The sequence below is a fragment of the Scardinius erythrophthalmus genome (genome assembly GCF_964197995.2).
Source record: "Scardinius erythrophthalmus genome assembly, chromosome: 20".
NCBI classification, from domain to species: Eukaryota; Metazoa; Chordata; class Actinopteri; order Cypriniformes; family Leuciscidae; genus Scardinius; species Scardinius erythrophthalmus.
In genome coordinates, this window is record NC_138240.1 from 31,570,643 (window position 1) to 31,588,900 (window position 18,258).

Consider the following 18,258-nt stretch of genomic DNA (forward strand, 5'->3'; position numbering starts at 1 on the left):
AGTGAATGGGGACTGATGCTATATTGAGTGCTGAGAAAAATAGCATCATATAAAAGTAGATACGACTCTAATCTTATCTGTCTCTGCAGCTCCCTTAGCATTACTGGATAGTAGTGTTCACTGCATGCGCACTTAACCCTATAAAGCCTACTGTATCATATTTAATAAATTAATTTAAGGCCTCTAAATTATCAACATGATCAAAAATTTGCTGAAAATCTGTTGGACGCAATCTACTACATGCCTTCAAGTAAAAGGCCTTTTACAATTATGCTAACAACGTCCCACTTGAGGTCGTGGTTCATGTGTCTTTTTGCTGTGGAATCTTACTGATTTTTATAAAGCAAATGTAGGAATATATTTTAGATTGTTAGTAATATTCGAAGATGAACATTTCCTGGACTGAAGAAACTTTGGTTTACTCGATTATCCATACGTTATTTTTTTATAGAGAAATTATTAAATATATGATACATTAGTCTTATGAGGAACGTTTATTTGTTCATCTCTCAATAATCATTGTATCGCATTGCACGTTTTAACCCCTACAATAAAAAAACAAACAAATATAATCTTAACACAGTTTAATGGAAGATATACTGTAGTGACAACTATTTATATGCACTTATAATAATTTTATATATAATAATTTGATATGCATTTATAACTGATAATTGTATAGCACTCTGCTATACTGTTATAAAGATCTCATTGATTTACATTACAAGCTATAAGAATTTCATCTTACTTTTTGGCCTTATAAATATCAGCACCAATACAATTATTTTGCTCAGTTTGGGCCTCTGAATATTTTTCTTCCCCCAATTCTATATACGAGCCGTGAACGCCTGGTGTTTCAAAGAGGATCCTCAAAAACACACAGGCATGTGTATCTTCTGTTTTGATGTGTTGGTGTTTTGAACTTTATCCAACAAAATCAGTGGTACAAGCCTTTGCCATAGACTCCCACTGACGAACGGCAATACGCTACATTTAATCATGAAGAGTTTAATTACATTTTAAGCCGCTGTCTTAAAGCAATCACCACTGGGGTTAACTAATGTTTTAAAGGTTCGAAACGACTAAAGATAGATATGTGCGCACAATAACTGTACAAAAAAGCTTGAAGTCCAGATCGGAAGATACCCTAATTCTCTGCAACCAGATCATTTTTATCCTTTTTTAACTTTCGTTTCCTGCCCCTTTAAGAAACGCCGTCGCAGCGTCACGCAAATGCGTCGTTTCTGCTTGCGCAGGTCTCGTGCGCGCGCTCTCATCAGCAGCATCCATCAGTCCATCATCAACCGACCCGGGCGAAATGACAGACAACAACATCCATGAACAAACTTCACTGGGAATGGGAGACGGAACAGCAGAGGATGTAAGTCACGTTCAGCCCGGTCTTACTCTTCTGTGTCACTAATTCTCTCGACTTTCATAAACTCGTCTGTAGTGTTATGATGGAGGCTTGTTCATCATCATAATGATTTGTGTATCATATGTAAGTGCGTTTCTCAGCATAAAACAGTTTAGACTAAGCTTGTTCTCCAGCCTAATATAGTTTTGTGCCCTGCGAAACCAACGACGCACTGTTGCAGCGCCGCGTTTCAGTCTCAGACAGGCGGATAGTATTCTGCTGATATCACATACTGTTACGTAAGACCGCTTGTGCCCTTTACTTAGGGACGATTTACCTGCAACATACGGAGGCTGGTGACGTCATCATGCCCCGCCCCCACCGCGGGTCCTGAAACCATGGAAGTTGTGCATCAATGAAAATTTCTAATTTTTTTTTTTTTTATGTTTAAATCTTGGCTTTTGTTACTATATATTGCAGTACAATGCAGGATATGTCTCAGATATTTAAAATGTGGTAGAAAAAAATGCCCCTGTAGTGCCTTTTTTGAACTTTTATTTATATTGATATTATTTGTATTGTAGTCCTATGTGGCCATAGGCTTAGAGTCAGACTCTGCAGACACCAGGGTGACCTGTGGCGGTCAGATATTGTGTTGTTGAATGTGTAGTAATGTCAGATGAAAGTTAAATCAGCCCTAAAAACATTGGATGGAGCTCCAAAACTTGACTGACAGCATTAAAATATTACTGTGATCAAACAGAAAGACGAGACAGTTGTTTAAGCTGTATTTTAGTTGTGCGTTTACTGTGTCATTGATCTTGGGCATTATTTACAGGGACTTTTGTATTTAATGTTGATTTGGCAACAGACATAGTTGTTTGAATTGAACATTTATTTCAATGGATTGATTCAATTGAAGTATATGACATTTCATTTTACATTTATTCATTTAGCAGACACTTTTATCCAAAGTGATTTGCCAATTCATCTTGAGGCAGTAACACAAGTGCTCGCAATACAAAGTTTCAGATATTCAGAATAGTACAAGCTGGAACATGGAGGGATTGAGAAATAATGAAAGAATAGAAGTTTTTTTTTGAGTCATTTTTTGATTATTGTTAGGGATTGGGCTCTCCAATATAATGGAGATCTTTTAAATTCACACATATGTATTTATATATATGTGTGAATTTAAAAGATCTCCATTATATTATATATTATATATATATATATATATATATATATATATATATATGTATATATGAAGAGTTCAGATGCAAAAGCCTCTAAGTGCCATCTGAAATTTTCTTCTAGAATGATCATTTTTATCAAGCTCGTATATTTAAGTTTAGTAATTTCACTTAAATGACAATTAATAGATAATTTTCATTGCCAATTAAGTGAAATTACTTAACTTAAATATACGAGCTTGATAAAAATGATCATTCTAGAAGAAAATTTCAGATGGCACTTAGAGGCTTTTGCATCTGTACTCTTCATATATATATATAGATATATAGATATATATGAAAAAATGCTGAAAATGAATTAAAATGAGCAAATATTTCCCCTTAACCCTTAATCGCTGTTAAAAAAGGACAACATTTAGGCTGTTTGGGGTCATTTTGACCCCAAACTTTTAAAGAGCAATTGCATAAGGAAATATACATTTTTTATATGGAAAACTATATATCATTTTTTTTATTTACTTCTCAACTATACATTTATGCTGTGTTTTTGTGGAAATTTTGAAGTTTTTTACCTATTTACTGCACAATTACATAACTAGGCCATAAATTGGCTCATGAAAAATGATTTTTTAAAGAAAAAATCACTTAAATGATGATCTTAATTAAATCTAAATAGTTTTTGGACATTGCTCTATGTGTTAGAGATAGAATACTGACATCTGCTGGTTTGTGGAAAAACTTTAGAAATTATAATTAAAGAAAGAAAGTGCAATGACCACATATATCCAATAGAGGGCCATAGAGACTCATTCATTTTCACTTTATTGTTTGTGATGCTTCAACTTCTCCTCACAACTTTGATATATATATTTTGTGAATATTTCTTTAAACATTTTGAAATACATAAAAAATCTGTATTTTTGTCAGAGTTAGAATTTGTTGTTGTTTTCTGATATATTTTGAATTATCTGCTTTTGCAAATTATTATACATACATTTGCAGAACCATTACAAGTCACCACTATGACATGACTGTGGTGTGTGTGTGTGTGTGTGTGTGTGTGTGTGTGTGTGTGTGTGTGTGTGTGTGTGTGTGTGTGTGTGTGTGTGTGTGTGTGTGTGCGTAAACAAGCTTGTTCCATGTTGCATATGTGACATTTTTCAGATTTATGCCAGTTTAGTTGATTTTATTTGCCAATTTCTATAAAAATGCTCTCTGTTGCAGTGACATAGATGTGTGTGTTTGTGTGTGTGTGTGTATGAGATAGAAAGTTCGTTCCACTTTGGGTTTATGCTCTAGGACCAGACCTTGATTTAAATGTAATTTTTTTTTAGATTTATGCCAGTTTTGTTTATTTTATTTGCCAATTTCTATAAAAATGCTCTCTGTTGCAGGGACATACACGTGTGTGTTTGTGTGTGTTTGTGTGTGTGTGTGTATGAGATAGAAAGTTTGTTCCACTTTGGGTTTATGCTCTAGGACCAGACCTTGATTTAAATGTAATTTTTTTTTAGATTTATGCCAGTTTTATTTATTTTATTTGCCAATTTCTATAAAAATGCTCTCTGTTGCAGTGACATACATGTGTGTGTTTGTGTGTGTTTGTGTGTGTTTGTGTGTGTGTGTGTGTGTATGAGATAGAAAGTTTGTTCCACTTTGGGTTTATGCTCTAGGACCAGACCTTGATTTAAATGTACATTTTTTTAGATTTATGCCAGTTTTGTTTATTTTATTTACCAATTTCTGTAAAAATGCTCTCTGTTGCAAACACATACATTTGTGTGTTTGTTTATGTGTTTGTGTGTGTCTGTGTGTGTGTGTGTATGAGATAGAAAGTTCGTTCTACTTTTTATTTATGCTCTAGGACCAGACCTTGGTTTATATGTATAAATTTTCAGATTTATAATGGATTTAATTTTATTTTTTTGACAAACAAAATAAAAAAAAGTCATTTTTTTAATTTTCCCATTCATTTTCAATGTGGGGTCATTTTGACCCCAAACAGCTTAAACGGTAAATTTTTTTTTACACACCTTTAGAACAACCAAATCAAGCCCAGTTTTTTTGTGCATGTTTAGATAGGTTATTTAGGAAAAGTCCCAGAGTTTCATGCCTCTAATATGAAGGTAACATTTTTAAAAAATGAAAGAAAAGTCCAGTGGGGTCATAATGACCCCAAACAGCGATTAAGGGTTAAAATGTTAATTTCTCACACTAATAGTACCACTAGTGAAAATGCTCATTTGTATTTTTATTGTCAGCAAAACATTTGGCCATGAATTTAGATTTAAGACGTTGAATGTGTACAATCAACGCCAAGTCCCTTTTATTTCTATAGGGCTTTATACAATACAGATTGTTTCAAAGAAGCTTTACAGTATTAACAAGAATATAACAGTCAATATGGAAAACGATCAAATATAAGAGAATTCAAATTCTGCTGTAGAGCAGCTCTACCAAAGACAATAGTGTCATTATTCAGCTCAATTCAGTTCAATGTTGATTCAGTTCAGTTCAATAACAGTGTCGATGCTGGTGGTTTTAGCATCACGTTAAATGTCTCATTCAATAAACCCACAGATTTACTTTGTTTAGTCATCTATTAATAGTGCAGAAATATTTTATATTAATTATACATTATATCATTTCTTGTAATGTTTTCAAAATTCTGTTTAAATAAAGAAAGTCCCTGATTTACAATGTAGTCTCAGACTCCAGTATACAGTATATTTAGATTTAGAATGATGAATGCAACACAAACACAGTAACATAAGAAATGCTGCAAAACAAACTAGAGCAGAAATGAAAGTGAGCAACAGGAAGTAGTTTGAGGGGGTTTGTTTAGGATGGTAAAGATGGATTTGACGGTTCAGGCTGGTTTTGGAACATTAGTATTCATAGTTTCCAGATATTGTGTCTGTGTCAATGTTAATCATAGTGCAGACCTTATGTTGCACACTGTCCTGAACTGAACCCTGTTGTCTGACAGATGCTCAAGGGCTAAATATACTGCTATATCATACACATTCTACTTATTTATTGTGAAGGGTTTTATTTTTAAAAACAGTGTCCGGAAATGTTAGCATAGAGAAAACCCCCCTTCTTTGCTGATGACAGTGCAAACTTCTCAGCGAATCAATTTATTTGTCATTGCACATTGTGGACTGAAAAAAAACCCATTTTTTCAGAGATGCAGAATCCAAACATCTTGCAAAACTGCTTACAAAGGGTCCACTACTATCATCACATTTATGGATGACTGAGAAGATTCTTGGACAGTTGAGTATTCTGAGAACATTCATCAAATATGCATACAAAAATCTAGAAGCACATGAATCTCATTGTTCACACTAGCTTTTCAATCATGACATCCAGTGTTATGTCCACACCCACACACACACTTGTCACTCATGTCACCATATCATGCCATATAACCACAATCAACATTTCTGTCAGTGTGTGAATAGCTCAGTGCAAAGTGTGAAAGAATCTGTCCGCTGTATATATGTGTGAGTGCCTTTGTCTAGTTCATTTTGTGTATTGTTCTGAATGTTTGGTTTACATAAGCATTGATTGTCTTGTGAGTCATGTGGCATCCAGAATGAAATGCTCTCTGTTGGATTGTGTTCAGCATCTTGAGAATCTAATATTGTCTGGCATGTGTCTTTGTGGATTTGGTATTGTAGTGCGATGCCAGGTTACAGTCTCCTAATAAACACTTGTGTTTGTGGCTATCAAATGGCCACGGCAACTTATAGTTCAGCCAAAAATGTCCAAATTATGTCATTTACTCACCTTTTGTGTTATTCTAAACTAGCTTTCTACCGTGGAGCACAGAAAGGGTGCGGCTTCAGAATGTCATATCACGTGTTTTTTGGAAAATAACAGCATGAACATTTAGCTTTTGGGTCAATGAAAAATACATAATGTAATTCATACATACAGCGACCTAAATACGGCTTTTCTATGATGTACATATTTTTTATTAATGATTATGTATCTATTAATTAAAATGAATTATAGTATTGTTATGGGGGAATAAAGTCAAAATAGTCTGGGTGATACAGCTGTCCTAATATCATAATGCAGAAAAAAGCCTCATTAAAACAACAAAATTCTTGCTAATACGAAAAATACGAAAACTTAACTCATATAGTTTAGCATAATCTTTAATTGTTTTGAAGACTTTTTGTTCCAAAGTGACAGTAAAGATGTTTATATTATTACAAAAGAGTTCTATTTATTAAATGCTTTAATAAATGCTGTTCATTGAACTTTCTATTCGTCAAAGATTCCTGAAATAATAAGAAGAAATGCATGAGGAGCCCCTCGTGTATGTCAAGGTCAGTAACTCTTTTAAAAAATAGAATCTGAACATTTTGTATTCCACTAAAAAGATCCCTGTCCAAGAGACCAGTGTCCTGTCTCATCTGTTTGGTACTGACTGTATTTCATATTCTGTGGTGTGTGTGTGTTTTAGAGAGATCTGTCCTGAAGAATCCTTGTAATTGTGCCGTTACAAGGTGCCCGTCCTTACCCATGTCCGTCCCCGTGAACCGAAGACCATCTGCTGGTTCCCGCAGGTAATGCTATCCGCCTTCTTCATCATGCATAATCAAACATATCGATAGTTTTCGGATTATTATGATGTGATAAATTCATTAAGCACCAGTAGTGTGAATTCCTTCAAAAACACATCCAGTTTCACTGTGACAGCATTTGAAATGGACGTCAGAGCTCAGCTGTCACTGTCTCTGTGTGTGTGTGTGTGTGTGTGTGTGTGTGTGTGTGTGTGTGTGTGTCATAGAAGGCCTGCTGCCCCAAGCAGCACTCGACACTCGCTCGGGGACTCGACTGTCCGCAGCAGTTACTCAGCAGCATCCTGCAAGTGCACAGAGAGCAATACTGTACCACGATCCAACCCAGCCACACCACGGTGAGCGGCGCACACACTCGAAGGCAGATTAGATTAGTCTTCCATTAGGGTCGTGTTCCAGATTTTGTATGGTGGCAAAATGTACAGTACAAAAATAGAATTAATGAAACAGACATGACTCTTTATCCAAGTCTGGTTACTTCTGAAATACAGAAATACTGATGTGATTGTGCATGTTGGAATAGTTCACACAAAAAATTGAAATTCTTAATTTACTTTCCCTCATGACTTCTACATTTCCTCTGTAGAACACAGAAGGAGATATTTTGTAGAATGTACAAGCTGCTCTTTTCTATGTGAAAGTGAATGGGGACTGGGGCTTTTATGCTACAAAAAAGGACAAAAAAGCACCTGTATGGTACCCATACTCAGAATTTGTCCTCTGCATTTAACCCAGTAAGTGCAGTAAGTGCACACATTAGGAGTACTCAGCAGCGAACACACACTCTGCAAACCGTGGACACACACACGAGAGCTGGCAGCAGTGGGCAGCCATTTTTGCTGCGGCGCCCAGAGAGCGATTGGGGGTTCGGTGACTTGCTCAAGGGCATCTCAGTCATTTCCTGCCCGTACTGAGGATCAAACCTGCAACCTTCAGGTTACCAGTCTGACTCTCTAACCATTAGGGCACAACTGCCCATGAAAGGTAATTCATACTTCTCGCACGCTACACTGCCCGGCCAAAAGAAAGCTGCTGTTTGTTTGTCAGTTCTTCTAATCCTAATTGATGGAGTGTGTAGCTTTTCAATTCTTAAACAACCATGTAGGAAGACACATCATGGCCATATTCCAGGATGACAATGTGCAGATTCATCAGGCTCAGATTGTGAAAGAATGGTTGTGAGGATCATGAAGAATCATTTTCACACATGAATCGAGTCCAGAGCTTAAATTCATTGAAAGTCTTTGGGATGTGCTGGAGGAGACCTTACAGAGTCTCAGGAGACAATACAAGATCTTGACCATAAACTGATGCGCCTCTTGTTGGAAGTAACATCACAACATTTATTTCCATCAAGAGGTGCATCATTTTTTTTGTCAAGCATTAATGATCCAATCAAGTTTTATTTTTGCCGGGCAGTGTATATTCCAAGTCTTCTGAAGTCAAGACATAGCTGTTATTCTCTGAAAATCTCTTCTTCTGTAGGTCTCATTTGCAATTGACTCGCAATGTAATTTTATCTTTAATTAAATTTCCTTGTGAGTGGGACTGGTTTTGCCATGTACATTATGTCTTCCCCATTGCCATTACAAATTGCACGTTGTACAGATGGACTGGCTGCTGGCAATAAAACTGACCACATATTTAGGGTCACTATATTGTCTTCGACAATAAAACTGTAGACCAGAGAGCTTCTCAGATGTACAACATGAATGTGGAAGTTGGCAGTCACTCGAAGATGTAGAGCTATTTCAGCTCGAGTGAATCCCTGATCAAAGTGAAAAAAAATGATTTGTTCACAGATGATGCTTAAGGATTGCGCCAAGCTTTTGCTGCTCATAGTGCAATAAAAAACAGCATGCTATTATGTTGAGTACATGGTAAAAAGGTGTGATCAAAAGAAAACAACTTTTGTTATGTCGATACTTTGAGAAAATAGCTATTTTATTTTGAGATCACAAGAAAGAAAAAAGTACAATGCATGACCTCTTAGAGCTTCCTTAATTTTCTCTTCAGCAGAAATAGAGAAATATAGAATCTGTTGCTTTTTGGGCAAGTGAGACAGGTAAAAAAAAAAAAAAAATTGTTGCCTAAATGTACACTGTCACACCATTTACAGAGCCTAATAATTACACTTGGACCTGCTATTTTGTTTTATTTGTACCGTTAACATGTTAAATATTTTTAAATTATTTAATTAATCACTATTAAATATTATTTATGCCTTGCTTTCTAAACCAGACGGCAGGCGAAGTATGCGACCTGTAGTGAGAATCACGGGATCCGTCCACCAGCTCCTGAGCAGTATCTCACCCCACTGCAGCAGAAGGAAGTGTGTATTCGTCACTTACGAGCTCGGCTGAAGGAAAATGTGGAGAGGCTTCAGGACCGGTTAGTAGGGCTTTTATCTGTCAACGTGTCAGTGGAGTTTTACAGCTTCCTGCCATTCTAGCAGCACAAGATCATGTCCTGTTAATCATTAATGCGCACACAAACACACACGCACACACAAACGTTTTCGCTATCTTTGTGGGGACTCTCCATAGGCATAATGTTTTTTTTATACTTTACAAACCGTATATTCAATCCCCATAAACTAACCCTAACCCTAAACCTACCCATCACAGAAAATGTTCTTAATTTTTACATTTTCAAATAACCTTCATTTAGTATGTTTACTAATCCATTTCTCTTGTGGGGAAATTTGGTCCTCACACTGTAGGTTAAATAAGTACACACACACACACACGCTCAAATGAGCGGCCGGATCGCATTAAGGGTTTTCTGTTAGAACGGTGTCATGTTAGCGGACCCTAAGTTAATAAACTAATGATCTTTGCGACGGAAGTGAATCAATCAAATCTAACTTGAGCTGGACGATAACTATTCTAGAGCTGCTGTAAAGCCTAAACAATCTCTGTTACTTTAATTTCCTATTATCACTGTAAAGCTGCTTTGAAACAATATATATTGTTAAAGGCGCTATATAAATGAAGGTGACTTGACTTGACTAAGAACCTACCCACTGTCAGAATATGCCTACTTCCCTACTATATGGTATTTAGAAAACAGTTGACGAAAAGTACCTGAATAACCAAATACTTCTGGCGAGATTCTGAAGTTTAAACCTGATGAAGACTTTATTACCCCACAAGGCCATAGAAGAGCAGTTGTGAATGACAGTGAAGCAGCGCAACATGACAGTGGTCACATGACAGCTGTAGTACATCCTGATTGTATTCATACTACCCAAACTCATACTATATAGAACATACTTTTTTAATGGACACGAAGTAAGTTTCAAAGTACCAAATGTAGTACCTACTAAACCACCTGCAATTTCGAATGCAGCAATAGATTTATTACTATGCCCTTGTTTTCTGTACCACGGCAGAGACTCTGAGGTCGAGGAGTTACGGATTCAGCTGACTAGGATGCAGGAGGACTGGATCGAGGAGGAATGTCATCGCGTAGAGGCTCAGCTGGCCCTAAAAAAGGCCCGGAAGGAGATTCGGCAGCTTCAGGAGGCTGTTGACACGGTTAGGTCCAACCTGGGGACAGAGGCAGATCAACAGGACTGCAAGTCTGAAGGTCTAGGTGTCGGTAGGATAAGCCAACGGTTTGGGGCATCAAGGTCTTGTGGCTGCTCTCCGTCCCACACCATGAGTCGCAGCGCCACCTTCACCAGGCTGAGCAGTGATGCGTCACCTGCCGCTACAGACCGCAATGGAAATGTATGTTCTGATCGCTACATTCCCGCCAACAGAGGAGCAATGACGTTACCGAGAGGTGACGGACGTACTCATCTACTTCTGGAAGCAGCTTTACTGTCTGAACAAGTCCCTCACGCAACGCTATGCTCCACTTTGTCGCGATCATCAACCTGCGAGAGATTGTGTAGCGGAGAGACGGTGTTGCCTGTTAGCCGGTCCTGTCATGCTGTTAATAACAACTGTAGCTGTGGTCCACATGCCTACCTCCCACACCACCATCTGTTTCTGCACCTCCCACAGGAGGAAGCACCTCCTCCTCCTCCTCCTCCAACAGCACCCCCTAGTGCATCCGAAGCGAGTGACAGGCCAGGGTACCGGTCGCAGGCCTGTAGCCCCACCATAACCTGGATCTCCGAAGAGGGCAGAGGAGAGGAGTTGAGCGTCATCACTTCAGCAACGTGCGCACCAGACGTCACTTTAGCTGAGCCGCTGGTGTTTTCGCCATCCTCGGCCACTACTTCACCTGCTCAGATGTCTTACATCACAGAAACTTTACCGCTAGACAGCACAGTTGAATTTACATCATCAACAGCGACACCAACAGTGCTGACCAAGCCACAGGTTCAGCAACCGTGTCCCAGAGCGTTACCACCTCTCGAGCTGCCGCCACTGGAAACAACGGTGGTAAAAGTCAATGATGAAGATGGAGAGGGGGAGGATGAAGAATCAACCCCCCCTCAGAGGAGCCACTGGAGCCGCTATTTCCTGATCGACCTCTTGGCGGTGGCCGTCCCCGTAGTTCCGACACTGGCGTGGCTTTGCCGAGGGCCACGGAGTGAAGGCATGCCGATGTACAACATGAGCTCCCTGTTGCGCGGATGCTGTGCCGTCGCGCTACACTCTCTCAGACGGGTTGGCAGTGGCTGTGGTCGCGGGCCCTCTGGAACAGGAAACGCGACACCTATCTGATAACTTTAACATCACAGTACCATCAAAAACTTTTAGCTGGACCTTGTGTGAACTCTTTGTCCTTGACCTCCCAGTTGGTAATATCTTTGAACCAAGTAAATCTGTTCTTGGTTCAAATGCGTTTTTGAGACAAAGATCGAGGGAATGTGGCCCTAATTTGCACGGACACTCAGAAGTTTCAAGGCTCATTTCCACCATTTGTTTTCCTTTTCCTTCTGGTTCTCTTATCTGCTTTATTTCCTCCCTTTCCTGGCTGAAACTCAACAGGCAGTACACAGTCAAAAGTAGCTGCAAACAGCAATGACCAGAGTCCAAGATACACAATGTACAGAAGTTTAGGCCTTTTAAGCACAGATTTAAAAATAATAATAATGATTAAATGCCTTAAGAGTTATTTTTATTCTGTTCATCCAATGAAAATTGTACTACTGAAATATTGACCTTGGTCCATCATCACTGTCAGTTTCAGAAAATTTGTAACATCCCTCCTATGGGATTTTAGTGATATGATATTAACTCACTGACATTAGTGTAAATAATTTGAAATATTCTTATGTGAACTGAATTCATTCTGCTCATGTTTCATGAGTGAGGCCCATTTACAGGAAATCTTGTAACTTTAGGTAGGTCATATGCAATTTGTTCTTCGTGAAGAGAACATTTCAAGCTTATAGCTCAAATAAATTAGCAGGGCTAGGCTTTCAAATTTGAAACCTTTACACACCTGTTGCTAAGCAACCATTGTGCCAATCCATCTTATTTCATAAAATATGAACACATAAAGCAAGATGCATCCAGAAACTGTTTGGATCTCTAAAAAACATGCTTCACTCATTCACATAAAAATGCCTAAACTAATGTGGTGTTTTGTGGATCACTACTCTGATGTCATTCTTGACTTTTCTACTCAAGATATGTTTTATCAGTTTCTTCATATATGAGCAAAAGGAATTTTGAAACTGCTTGTCAGTGCATTTGCATAATATTTATGGAATTATTTGAATTGTATCACAGCTTTTTTGCTAAAAATGCCAAATTGTATTGATAAAGCAATGGACGGTGATGACCTAAGATGACTTTATTAATCTGTTGTTGGGTGGAAGATTTTCAGTTCTTTTAAACTCAGTCTCAGGTGGAACTCAGGTGAACAGTACTAGAGAGGATGCAAAATTAGTCAAAACCCATGCCAAAACATTCATTCATTAGAAACACAAAGGTTTATAAATAACAATAGTTGAGAACATGTACATTTACTGTCATAAAATGTCTTGTTTTTAGATTTTTTGATTAACGCATCGCTTCAAAACCAATGAGTCTAACTATTGCATGCATCCAGATTTCAGTAATGCAATTATGTAACTAATTCATGCATTTGTAAAACAAAGTCTTCGGTTTATTTGAAGTAAAACAAAAGAACAGAACAGAGTAATCATGGCATTCCAGTAGATTATTGTAAGGGCTTAGAACGCATGTTAGCACAAGAATTCCTCATAGTTAACTATCAATAAACTTATAGATTATATTTCAAGTAGACGTTTGAATAAACAACTCGTGCTGATTTGAACAGCAACGTTGCAAAGTGTGATTGCGTATTTAGACAGAGCCCATCAACACTCGAGCCTAATTGTAAATTTGGATTGTTTGGTTCAATTGCACCTTGACAATAAAAGTGTTTCATTAAAATGACATGGCTTCTGTTGTGCTAATTACTTTTTTCTTTTCAGTGTCCTAGTCTTTCCTCAAACAAAGTAGAATGCTGTGACAAAATAATTAACATTTATCAGTTATGTGGATTGGGATTTAGACAAATGAGATTTTGCTGTGAGTGGGGCTACCCAGCACAAAATACATAATATCAGAGATGGGAACCAAATGACTTACAAAATGTTCTGCCAATTATCGTCATATTTGACATGATCATGATGCACCTGCAAACACACCATTCCAGTTTCCCAATCAACACATCAGAGACCAGCTTAATGTTTTATAAACAATTTATTTTCAAGTAGTTTGTTTTATACTTAACCAGATTTCCCCACCAGAGTACTTATTACCAGCTCAGCCAAAACCCTGTTGCTGTGATCGCGTTTACAACACAGAAATCAAATATAAAAAGAGAGAAGGAAAAAAAAAAACTGATGTCTTAGTGAACTTCCAATGATTGAGAGTATACCAGTGATTATGTCAAGCAGAAAAAAAGAAATAAAAAGGCAACAAAATATACAAATGCAAAACAGAGCTAAGCTAAGTGGTATCGCTATTAACACTACCCCTTTTGAGGATCACATGCATGGAGCAATGTTCCTTAAAAAGGTTGACCTGGAAGAAAACAAAGAGAGAGGTTTATTAAACAACTGAACCGTGTTCCTCAAAGGCCATAAATACGATTACAAGGGTTTAATCGAAGAGCCCGTTAAATAAACTCTACAGGACAGTTAAGACCAAGACTAGAATAATCTCCTTTAAAGATTATCTGTTAGCTATTAAAGTCATCCATGCCTGATGCAACTGGATGAACTGACTACAAGATGTTTTTCATTTACTATGCATTCATTAAGTGTTTTTTAAAACTGAGCAACAATAACAAATTAACTCAAAAGAAAAAAATGTGGAAAACTTTGCACATACCCTGAAAGAATGAATAGGGAATAACCTGAGTCCAATTGTGGGGGCTTTATTCCAAGCCAATCAGCTCCACATCGAATACGAGGGTGGCGTTGGGAGGAATGATGCCCGGGTGCCCCTTGCTCCCATAAGCAAAGTCCGGAGTGCAAGTCAGCTTGGCACGCTGCCCGACACTCATCTGTTACAAGGGGGAAAAGGTCATTTGGCCAAATTAGGTCCAGTACGAAACAATGAATGGAGGTTCAATAAGGTTTGTGTGTATTTGTCTGATGAAGAAAAAGGGACAGAGACCTACTTTATGAACACACTTAATATAGGTCTGGCAGATTTATATAGCAAATCAAATCCATTTTGATTTCAGGAAGGAGGAGCATTTACCTGGGCTACTCCCTCATCCCAACCACGGATCACTTCCTGTTTGCCGATTTTGAATTTGAAAGGCTTTCCCCGGTCCCGGGAAGAGTCGAACTTGCGTCCATCTGTCAGGGAGCCTGAGAGAGAGAGAGAAAAAAATGGAATATTTTAAACGTATGAATCATGCAAAGAAAACATACGTTCAACACCCCAAATCATGATTAATTTAGAATGTAAACGTCTAGAATTAAAAGCTTTTTATGGCTGTTATTTATTCGCAACAATTAGCATTCAACAAAACAACCCAATGAGCGCCCACAGTTCGTTCGAATCTAAATATTTATGACATTTACGGGCGCGTTCGAATCGAAGCGTTTTGAAAAGCATATCGAACCGATTCGAATTGCAGCATTTTTTTAGCACCATCGCTGGAGAAAATGAAAACCGTTAAAAACGCTCGAATGTGATGTTCAGACGGAATCTCCTAAAACGGGTTTCTTGACTGGACTGCCCGCTATTTTTAACACAGCCCATCTCATCGTAAATGACGGCAATAAAGCCACCGTATATCCAAAAAAACAGGCCACGGTTTCCAAATCCAGCACTGTTAAAAAGTCGCATTTAAGAGTTTTCAGTATAAGGACCGATCAAAGACGTGGTAAATATTAGGGCCCATAAAAATAGTAAAAATGTAAAGCCTTGAGCGGATCGCGGATGCGAAAGTATCTATTGTCAATGCGGCTAAAAGCTAATGCTGGCTAACACCCTTCAGAGATTCATCAACACGATCACTTGTCAACTTACCCACGTAGTGCACGACACAGGTCTGTCCTTTTTTAGGGAAAGTACTTCCTAAAAATCCAAAACAAGAAGAGAAAACGATTAGATGTGCCCGTCAAATCCTGTGGGAAGAGGTTAGTGGTTAGCTAGCAGGCTAACGCCCGTGATGCCAAAAGCAGGCAGAATATCGATTTAAAATTTGATTCATTTGATATATTTAAGCATTGTGGTTTTTGAATGGTCGATGTGACCCCGTATGTGATGCATTTTACCGTCTCCAGGAGTAATGGTTTCAACCTCGACTCCCATCCTGACTGCTTGTTTTGACTCCTGAAGCTCTGCACACAAAATGCGCTTCAGTAATTCAGTAATTGTGATTGAGGGCAGAAAACCCCCGGTCTGCGCCACACTCGAGCATTAGCGCCCCCAGCGGCCGGACAGCGAACAGCGCTCTACATCTGTACGTCCATCAACCTCACCGCGCTCACCACAGTGTTCCAACCATAATAATACCATTAAAATGAAAAATGCTTACTTGGTATTAGCCAACACAAATAAGGTATTTAAAACGTAGTGATTATTTAACAAAAGTAGTGACACGACGTAACTGATATAAACATGTAATGTCATATTTTAAAATCATTACCCTACCTGACATCATAAGTAGCCTATAGGCCTACCCATTTAACTACCCTATGGCATCATACGAAACCATCCTTGATTTAGTCTACATCAGGAGCATAACAATATTAACAAAGACTATAGAATAAGTTAAAAGGGACTTTGATATTAATTTGGTAGTTGTGTGTTCTCCTCAGAATTAATTTGGAAAAGGTTCCAAATTCAAATATATTTACAGCTGTATGTGTATTTTAATTTATACATCTATTTTTTTCATTACACAACAGTGTACACTAGACGAGTGCTGATATTTATAATATATTTTTAATAGCTTATCCAACTCCGCCCACAGTATACCAAACCACACCCGTTACAACAGGTAACATAATTTCATCGCTTTTTGTCGCTTCTTTATCACTACCTAGTGAGAAGAAGATCACAGACGGCAGAATTAATTTAGTTTCCCCTTAGCTTTTAAAATATGTTTTAATTATGAAACTATGCCATGAGTTTGCGTGTTCCAGACAAGCCTGCATTAGTGGTGAGGCATTTTCAGTTACTCTTTTTGCAGGTTAACGTTGACTGTACATATTAATCAATTTACTCAACCGAATCGTTCAAAACACTGATTCATTCAGGAACGCCACTGTGTTTCTCGGTAAGCAACTTGGTTCTGCTTTGCCTTTGTTTGCAGCAGACAAAATAAGTGGCAATATTTTTGTCTACAATGTAAATTAGGCCTACTCGTTTACTTATTGGCTATACTGAAAATCATAACTGCTGTGATTATCGACGCCATCATGCCTAAGCGAATCACAGTGCTGCTATTCAGAACAACAGCACTCTTGTATGTGTGATATTACTTTAGAACTTTCATTTTTTAATAACAAAATTTTAAGACAGAACAAATTCATCAACAAATTCAAAAAAGGAGGGAGACAAACAGACATATATGTTTATATAGGGAGAATCATACAGGCATGTTTGCTTTTAAAGTATATTTATGCATTGCATGCAAACGCTCCATTTTTAAACATATTCACCCATGTAACTTTGACCTATCATTACCTGGAATGTCTTGAAACTTTAGTGCAAGTTTATGTGTGGCTTGAGTTTCACTCAACCTTGATTAATGACGTTTCAATTCACACTTGAATTATGTTGTTGTGATGATGTTGGGTAAGCTCTAGATTTATGAAATTGGTTTGATGACTTGAAACTCGACATCCTGACATGTAAATCACTCAGCACTTGTGTTGTAGTGTTTTTGAGGAGATGATTCTAAAGAATTTTTTGCTTGAGAGACAGATTTGTTTGCATAAAGATGTGATGTTATTCTAGGCTTTGATTTGAAGGTGAAACTGACTGTCACTGGACCTATAGATTTGTTGACTTGTGGCACTTTGTGGAAGTGTGGCACTGTTAGACCTAAAAAAGTAAATAAAACGTAAATAAATCTTATCAGATTTACTCCGCTAACAGGTAACGCAGGAACGTAAGGTTCACTGAAAGTTATAAACCAACATTCTTCCAGTTACCTGGTCTTTAATAATGTTCTTCAAATGTTCCCACAAAAACATTATTTATACGTCGTTCATGGAGCATGTTTTAGCTGGACATTCGTCTGACATTTTAAATGACATTTTCATGCAGTGTGTTATAGCTGTTTGTAAATGTAAAAGCTCGGCAAAGTTTTAAAAATGAAAGTGTATGGTACGGCGATTAAAGTTATTGTCTCCTAAAAGAAAGAATCGATTCTGAACTGCCGAAACAAGTCGTCAGCAATTCCAGTCTCACTTCCTGTTACATACCTATGTAACAATGTAACAAATTTGCATATTTGACCCGCCCTCAAACACTTTAGTTGCAGCTGAAGCCTGGTAGAGTTTTGTTCGTGTTGTCGACATGTTGAGAAGACACTATTTCCAGCACTGCAAATCCACTCTTCTGCACTTCAAAAGGATGAGGACTCCCGCTGGAATTGATACGGAAAAACCAACGCCATTGTTCCTCTTCGCATCACAGTGCATCAAGTGCTGAGGAAGATT

The 18,258-nt window shown here is 37.8% G+C and overlaps 2 protein-coding genes across 5 annotated transcripts; one reads left to right on the plus strand and one right to left on the minus strand.

The window, feature by feature from the left end:
* Window positions 1–1,254: 1,254 nt before the first annotated feature.
* On the plus strand, window positions 1,255–13,509 carry snpha (syntaphilin a). 3 transcript variants are annotated; one of them, XM_081349706.1, is made up of 7 exons: window positions 1,255–1,381; window positions 5,739–5,828; window positions 6,842–6,893; window positions 7,031–7,133; window positions 7,358–7,486; window positions 9,390–9,539; window positions 10,543–13,509. In XM_081349706.1, the coding sequence occupies exons 4-7, from the start codon at window positions 7,090–7,092 to the stop codon at window positions 11,828–11,830; spliced, it is 1,611 nt and encodes a 536-aa protein (XP_081205832.1). In that variant the 5' UTR covers window positions 1,255–1,381; window positions 5,739–5,828; window positions 6,842–6,893; window positions 7,031–7,089; the 3' UTR covers window positions 11,831–13,509. The 3 variants fall into 3 exon arrangements, with proteins under 3 accessions (XP_081205832.1, XP_081205833.1, XP_081205831.1); XM_081349707.1 differs by lacking the exons at window positions 1,255–1,381; window positions 5,739–5,828 and having other exon boundaries at window positions 6,585–6,893; window positions 7,361–7,486; XM_081349705.1 differs by lacking the exons at window positions 1,255–1,381; window positions 5,739–5,828 and having other exon boundaries at window positions 6,773–6,893.
* A 297-nt stretch (window positions 13,510–13,806) lies between these two features.
* On the minus strand, window positions 13,807–16,071 carry fkbp1aa (FKBP prolyl isomerase 1Aa). Of its 2 annotated transcripts, none has more exons than XM_081349708.1 (5): window positions 15,862–16,071; window positions 15,614–15,661; window positions 14,834–14,946; window positions 14,459–14,633; window positions 13,807–14,149 (listed from the first exon to the last, which is right to left on the minus strand). In XM_081349708.1, the coding sequence occupies exons 1-4, from the start codon at window positions 15,896–15,898 to the stop codon at window positions 14,505–14,507; spliced, it is 327 nt and encodes a 108-aa protein (XP_081205834.1). In that variant the 5' UTR covers window positions 15,899–16,071; the 3' UTR covers window positions 13,807–14,149; window positions 14,459–14,504. The 2 variants fall into 2 exon arrangements, with proteins under 2 accessions (XP_081205834.1, XP_081205835.1); XM_081349709.1 differs by having other exon boundaries at window positions 14,484–14,633; window positions 15,862–15,978.
* Between the last annotated feature and the right edge of the window lie 2,187 nt (window positions 16,072–18,258).